This window comes from Eptatretus burgeri, chromosome 2, assembly GCF_056783735.1.
Source record: "Eptatretus burgeri isolate ZD-2024b chromosome 2, Ebu_testis_v1, whole genome shotgun sequence".
Taxonomy (NCBI): domain Eukaryota; kingdom Metazoa; phylum Chordata; class Myxini; order Myxiniformes; family Myxinidae; genus Eptatretus; species Eptatretus burgeri.
Window position 1 is genome coordinate 26051716 of NC_140962.1, and position 7612 is coordinate 26059327.

Sequence of the window (7612 nt, forward strand, 5' to 3'; positions counted from 1 at the left end):
ACATGCACTGTCAACCGTGGGTGTTTCTCAACATCAGGCGTGTCCTCAAGGTGTGTTTCTTTATAAATAATGTCCAATCACTTGAATTGACCACGGGTGGATTCCAATGAAGTTGTGGAGACATCTCAAGAATGTTCAAAGGAAATTGGATGCACCTGAGCTCAATTTGGAGTCATAGCAAAGGGGTTGAATACGTATCGATGAAAGACATTTCAGCTTAAAATAATTCTCAAAAAATGTTTTCACTTTGTCTTCATGGTGTACTTTGTGTAGATCGGTGACAATTTTTTTTAAATTTAATCCATTTTAAATTCAGGCTGTAACACAAAAATATGTGAAAGAGTTAAGGGGTGTGAATACTTTCTGAAGGTACTGTACAGTGTACATACTCACTGACGAATACATCCCAACATATCTGATATGGTGTTTGCTTTTCTCTTCACAGACAAAACGGATTTTAAGCCTTGATCAAGATGGAAAGCTAAGACAATGCTTTTCAATGGCAACCAGCAACCAAGAAATGAGACCTCATCTTGAAATAACTTACTGCAGGTTGTCCCAGATGTTGAGCAGAGTAACTGAGAAATGGGATATGGTACTCTGATTGTTCTTTTTTTTCAATTAAGTTGCTTTGGAATGTGTGTATGCGGAAATTGATAACATAAATGAAAGAGCATGTTCTGCGGAAATTGATAACATAAATGAAAGAGCATGTTCCACGTGTAATGACTCTCTGTATCCATTGGTGCATATGCACCATTGGCACATGAAATATTATCTTTTGCACTACCACTTCAAAGCAAAGCAGAAAATGACACTGCAAGGACTTCTGGGATCTGAGTGCTGCACATGGCTGCCCCATGGAGATGTGCCAAGAAAGGATAAATATAAATATATCATTCATCATGAAAATGAAAGATTGGGTGTTGTGTTTGTATAGCCAAACGATGACCAACTTATTAGATATCTCAAATAACAAGTGAACATAGTTATTATTGTCATGCCATTTTTCGTCTTGGTATAACTTGCTGTTTTAATCTCTTCTAGCTGGTTTCAGTGTTCACCGCTATGTGGTCAGTCTCGCGGTGGTGGTCTGTAACTTCTGATTGGTTCTACTATCACTACTACTGACACTGATTCCACTGTACTCACTACCATGAACACTACCACTGATACTCCTGACCCATCTGACATTATGAGGAAGGAAAAACTGGAAACTTCAAAAGGGGTGTGCTTGGGGAGGGTAAATGGGGCCACAAAGCATCATGGTTTTGGATGGGGGCTGATGACCTGAGATTGTGGTGAACAGCTATCTTGAAGTCCTGGAGGGAAAAATGATATTGAAGAGAATGAGGAAGTTGGTTCCACAATCGGAAAAAAAACAGAGGAAGGAAGGAAGGGAGTTGAGCAGCGATTCTGCATTTAGAGGGAGAGTAATACTCCATAAAGCTACGGATGAAGGCCTCATAGGTGGGTAAGAGTGCAAGAGATCAGGTGTGCCAAGAAAGGACTTTATACGACAGAGGATGCCCAGTCGGTGACTATCTTTGGAGGCCAACTTAGAAGTGTGGTTTGCCCAAGAAAGATCATGGCTGATAGCGAGACCTAAAATCTTGAGTGCCTGAACTTCTTCAAGAGGATATTTAAGAGAGTAGATGGAATGGTTTGCCAGACAGGCCTTTTAGAGAGACAGAGACAGAGTGAGAGTGAAATTTATCAGGATTGAAAGCCATATTCCAAGTGTATAAACTAGCTTGTGATTCAATCAAGGTCTGCAAAGAGGGAAGAAGCTGCTGCCTGTCTATCAGAGGGATGGATGTTACAGTGGAGGATGGACTCATCAACGAAGAGATGTTACTCCTTTCTCAACCATGTATTCACAACAAATAGCTCAATGCTCTGGGCAATCTCAAGAATCCTCCCCCCCCCATCTTAAAATGGGGAGAGGATTCTTGTTGGTTGCTGGTTGACGGGGTTTTCCTGCCATATCCATTTGCTACATGTTCCAATTTTTATCCACCCACTTTTTGTCCTACATGGCCACCTACATCTGCACCAATTATAGATGGTACCCTCCTAACTATGTCTTCTAACTACTCTCTGAATTCCTCTTTCTCTTCGTCTGAACACCCAGATTGTCGTGTACCCCGAGATTGTACTCACTCGTCCATTCTTTGCCACCAACTTCAATGGCATAAACCCATCACGAATTCTCTTCACTTCTAGTACTTTCCCTTTCCACCCCTCCTTCAATATGATGGCAAGTCCATTTCTCTTTCTCTGTTCTTCACAGTAAGAAAAATTCTAGCCTTCTAGTTCTTTTATACCTTTCCCAGTCAATTCCGTCTCCTGTGCAATCTTCTTCTTCTTCTTTCGGCTGCTCCCTTTCGGGGTCGCCACAGCAGATCATCCGTATGATCCGCATAGTGATTTGGCACATGTTTTACGCCGGATGCCCTTCCTGACGCAACCCTGGTCGCCTCTTACGACACAGGGATATAAACACAGGGTCCTGTGCAATGTACACACAATATATCAACTTCTCTTCTCTTCTCATCATCCTTTCCACCAACTCTTTCCCATATCCATTTCATTGTATCAACATTCCATGTTCCCACTATGATGCCCTCATTTTTCTCGACATGCCTCTTTAGCCACAGCCACTGGTTCTTTGGGCAGTACCCCCTTTCCAACTTTTCATATCAGCCGGGAGTTGCTGGTGCGTGTTGCTTGAAGGGGATGCACTAGCCCTTTCAAAATATCTGGATCCAAGAATCCTTTTTGCATTGGAACTTATCTTTTTTTTTTTTTTTTACTGTCGGGTGCCCTTCCTGCCTTTGTCCAAATGAATGGGTGTTGTTTAGGAGACACCATCTCCTTACTAGATAGTGTTGGCTCCCAAAAGGTAGCTCATCCGTCCTTCATCAAGTGTTGTTTTTAGTCCTGCAGGGTGTCACAATCACCATTCTTACTGGCAAGCCAGTGAGGGGAGTCTGTTTAGTCACCAACAACCCAACCATATGGCAAGTTGCACTGGGTTACATGTTGCCAGTGGCAGTCCAAAGACCGACCTGACTTTTGACTGTCTCAAATCTGTGTCAAATCAAAGTTTTCTGTGAAGTGGGTGGAACAGATGCGTTTCTTCGAGGTGTCGGATGTTCTTAAATTCCCAATGCTGTGACCGCTATTGATCAAGCCTTGCACCGACAGCCCCTTGTCTTTCAGGAAGGGTCATAGACAATCCTTTTATTCTGGAACTTGGAGTACTTTTCAGCCATTTTTTGTTGCACCCAAATATCAAACAATGTGGCATTGTAAAATTGTATTCACCCTTTTCAATATCTGAGCTACAGTGTTCTCATTACACAACTATATAGAATGTTGTTGCAATCTCATGTGATTTCCCAAACAGTCCTGTACTGCAAAAAATGCAGAATGCAGGCCCCTGCACAAAGTAACGACACCACATCTATATATTAATACTGAAGGACCAATTTTATGCTCCTCCTAGTGGTCGCGTCACGTTTTTCTCGGTACTGTGACCTGGACTGAAAGAAACTTCGTACCTGTAAGAGTGCATCGCACATAGTGGCAATAGTCAACCTTCAACCCTGAAGCATTAGAATAAATATAAATATTTCAAAATCATCACACGGAAACGCTGTAGTTCCTGAAATCGTCCACCGGAGGGCACATTTTTCAACTTTGAACAGTAAAGTGGAAGGAGAATAAATATAAATATATCAATATCATCACACGGAAACGGTGTAGTTCCTGGAATCAGCCACCGGAGGGAGCATTTTTCAACTTTGAACAGTAAAGTGGAAGGATAATCTATATATTAATACTGAAGGACCAATTTTGTGCTCCTACTTGCGGTCACGTCACGTTTTTCTCGGTACTGTGACCTGAGAAGTTTTGACACGGTGTTTGTACGTCAAAGTAGACACGTGCACAAATCAGGGGACTTCTTCACAAGGAGTAGTGTACACCAAAAATGTCGTGTACAAGGACGTTTTGTAGGCCTCATTAGGTAAGGCCATGGAGTACATCGACTGGGATCCGGCTCTTACAAGAGCCGCCACTGGTTGTCATATTGGGCTCATGGAACGGAATCCGTCTGTGACGGGGTTTCGGCTAGTGTAAAATGTTTCAAAACATCACTTCAGTTTTTATGCAGTAACTTATGGGCAGATTATAATCGAGGAAATGTGAAAAATATAAGGTAACTGAACTGCATATTCAGCTACAACTACACATTCATGTTGACCACATCCTGACATTCTGCTTTGAAGATTTTTTTTTTATATTTCAGCTCGGTTACATCATACCTTTTCTCATTGGTTCATTCGAGCAGCGACCAATGATTTCGTGGCATTCTGACCATTTTCTCCATTCTTTTCCACAGAAAGATGCCGTGATGAACATCATTTCCTGGTAATATCAAGGCAACACTAAGTCTTTCCTCTTGTTTGCATTTTAATGAACAATGCTTTGGTAAAATATAAATTCTTGGTAAAGAATAAACTTATTGAGAGTTTGCTTCTGAATCCATCTCGTCCACCAAATAGTCCTTCTCCTACCCCGCCTTCTTCCCCCACATCCCATATTTGTCAAAACCACCCTCCATATTGTCCCCCAACCCTGCTGTTTGTATTCTCCCCTTCCCCATTCCACTCTCTTTCTGTTATCTCCTGATCCATTCTATGTTCCTGCTCCTACACAAACCTCAACTTTGCATACAAAAAAAAAACTTACAAATGGTTTACAATACATTGTTCGGTACTTTGGAACATTACCTAGGGATGTTTAGTACAAAATAGAATATGAATAAAACTGTTCATCAATGTAAACCTTGCCTGTTTATTCCTTTTTCCCCCTAAAGTTTTCTTTATATTTGCCGAGAGCTTATAGTATGGAGCTCTCACACACACACACACACACACACACACACACACACACACACACACACACACACACACACACACACACACACACACACACACACACACACACACACACACACACACACACACACACACACACACACACACACACACACACTCTCTAACCCCAAGATGCCAAGAGACACACCCTTCTTTCATATGCAGCACATTGCTGTGGGTGGCATCATTTTTCTGGGGGCATGGCTGTGCCGCTAATGCAATGCCACCTCTAGGTTAGAGAAGGATTTTGGAAATCGGCCAGGGTGCTGGCTATCCTGACAAACCATTAAAAAACAGGTGCTGTATAATGGTTTGCAGCTCTCCTCTCCATCCAGTTCAGAGGTGCTATCAATTCAGGATGAGGGGAGTGTTTTAATTCTTGCATTTTAAAACTTATTTTTGTCTTGCTGATATTATAATACAACACCATAGTGTAGAGGTAATGGACTTACCTTGAGCAGTCTTGGCTGGGAACGATTTCTGACTGAACCATAAACTGTCAGATTTGTGTTGCATCATCAGGAGTGCTGTCCATCAAATGGATATGATGCTGGGTGTCCTCTCTGCTCGCAGTTGTTGGTGGACAAAAACGATCGCACTGTATTTCCTGAAGACGAGGTGAGTTATCACTGGCACTCTGAACAAATTCCAAATTCCTACCACCTTTAGTTGAGCATCAGTTCTGGCCAGCCAATGTGTGAAAGACTTGAGCCATAAATTTCACCTGGCTGACTCCACAAGAATGTGGGAATAATTGGGGCCATTAAAAGGTGTACAGTCTTAGATTATTGTCTTGCTGATGACATTTTAAGGTGGAAATGTGTCCAAGACTGAGGCATTAAAATACTTTCCACAATATACTGTCCTGTGGATTCACTCTGGAGAGATGTTACCCCTTCCCTTTCTCCTTTCTCCTCCCAACCTCCCCTCTCTTCCTTTTGAATCATCCCAACCCTACCTTCCATTCCCTATCCTAAGATCCCCCCTTCATTTTTTATCATCTTCAGCCCACCACTATCCACTCCAACGCTTGTGTACATAATAACTTTATGGTCTCATCTCCGACACCTCTTTCTGAACTATAACAGGAAACCTCTACAGCTATACAGGAACTGCCCTACACCCCTTTGCTCTTAATGATTGCAAACGAGAAGCCAATCTACACTTTGATTGGTAACACCGTGCATACAAAGATTGCAAATATACAGATATTTCCATTCTTTGAAAGAATTTGTATCAGGATTGATAACTATCCAAGCATTTGATCAGCCATTACTGCCAGTCCTGGTACAAACAATACAATTTGTTTACTGCTGTTACTTCTTTTCATGGCCCAAATTATTCGTACCTTCTTGTGGGGTCAGTTGGGGAACACTCTTGTGGGATCACATGAACCGGCTTCCCAGGTCTGACATTCTACCGAAGGAGTGGACATTTCTCGTTTGTTCAGGATGCCAGCGATAACTCGCCTACTGTTCGCGGAAGACACTGTTATCTTCAATGTCCACAAATGACCGGTGTTGGCAGACGGGTCCTCCAGGTTATCGTCTTTCCGATGGCCGACATGCACACGTGATGCCTCGCCGTGCATGCAAAACACCAGGATGACGGTTCAGAGCTCTATCGAGATTCAAAACCAGGCTAGACAGCTCAAAGGCGAATTTAAAAGAGAGGAATTGAAACCTTGTTTTACACAGGTAGGCCTGGTTCACGTTACCAATTGACAATGCAGCTCATGATTCTCAGACCCCTCGGGCAAATCCCGTATATTAGATTGCTTCATATACAAAATGGAACGCACAAGCAACTAGCATATAGTTGCTCAGCATGAGCAAGGCTCAGATCCTTCCCAGCTGAGCCTTGCCTGCTGAGCAGCAATACTTCTTGGTGGACAGCTTACAGGTGAGTGTGCTTACCTCTCGGCTATCCTGGCTGTAAACTAAGTTAATATGAAGTTGTTGGCATATTTCTTTTTCGATCTGCCATTGTATTCAAGCAGCGTAATGTAACACGGGGCCCTTTCTTTGTGGTGAGCAAAGGTGATCGATGTTGCGATATGAGGCTGCGCAATGTAGTGATGCATCACTGTGACCTTTTGTTAACGTTTCCACAAAGGTTGTAACAAAAGTCAACCGAAGCCTTAATTTATCTCTCCAGAACCTTAATTTCCACCTTTGAATTAATTACACCTTTGCAAGGAATAGTAAATTAGATTGACGTCCGTCCAAGATCTATAGCTGTCGCTCCTCTTGGAGCACAAATAGTGAAGTGGCTGGAGATGAAAAAGGGCTCTAATTTAAGAGATACCCCTACCGGTGGTATAACAAGCTGAAACCGGTCTCATTTGAACCGGATGGATGTCTAGTTTTTGAAAACTGAGGTTGTAGTTGTTGAAATTCCGCACAACTTGGTGAATTAACCCCTTGAGTGCAGGAACATAAGAGAAAATGGCCATTTTCAATAATTATTTCCTTCAATAAGCATAAAATACATGTCGAATGGTTGAATATTTCATGGTATTTCTCTGCATTGGACATGTTTTAAGATATTTCAGGGGGTTTTAGGCTCCAGAAGGGGTTAAGGACCCACAAAATACCCCCAATTTTGCCAGTTTTTTGTGCAATTTTAGCAAAAACTTGTACGTTTTCTCTTATTAAATGCCCAAT

The 7612-nt window shown here is 42.2% G+C and overlaps 1 protein-coding gene across 5 annotated transcripts in view; it reads left to right on the forward strand.

Annotated features, from left to right (window-relative positions):
* LOC147031648 (peroxynitrite isomerase THAP4-like) overlaps positions 1-4853 on the forward strand; it is a 28179-nt gene extending 23326 nt beyond the window's left edge. For 4 of the 5 annotated variants that reach the window (XM_085866383.1, XM_085866392.1, XM_085866374.1 and 1 more), the window contains one exon: positions 446-4402. In XM_085866383.1, the coding sequence (XP_085722509.1) occupies positions 446-604 (159 nt within the window). In that variant the 3' untranslated portion in view covers positions 605-4402. The other variant, XM_085866377.1, reaches the window with a different exon arrangement.
* Positions 4854-7612: the final 2759 nt, after the last annotated feature.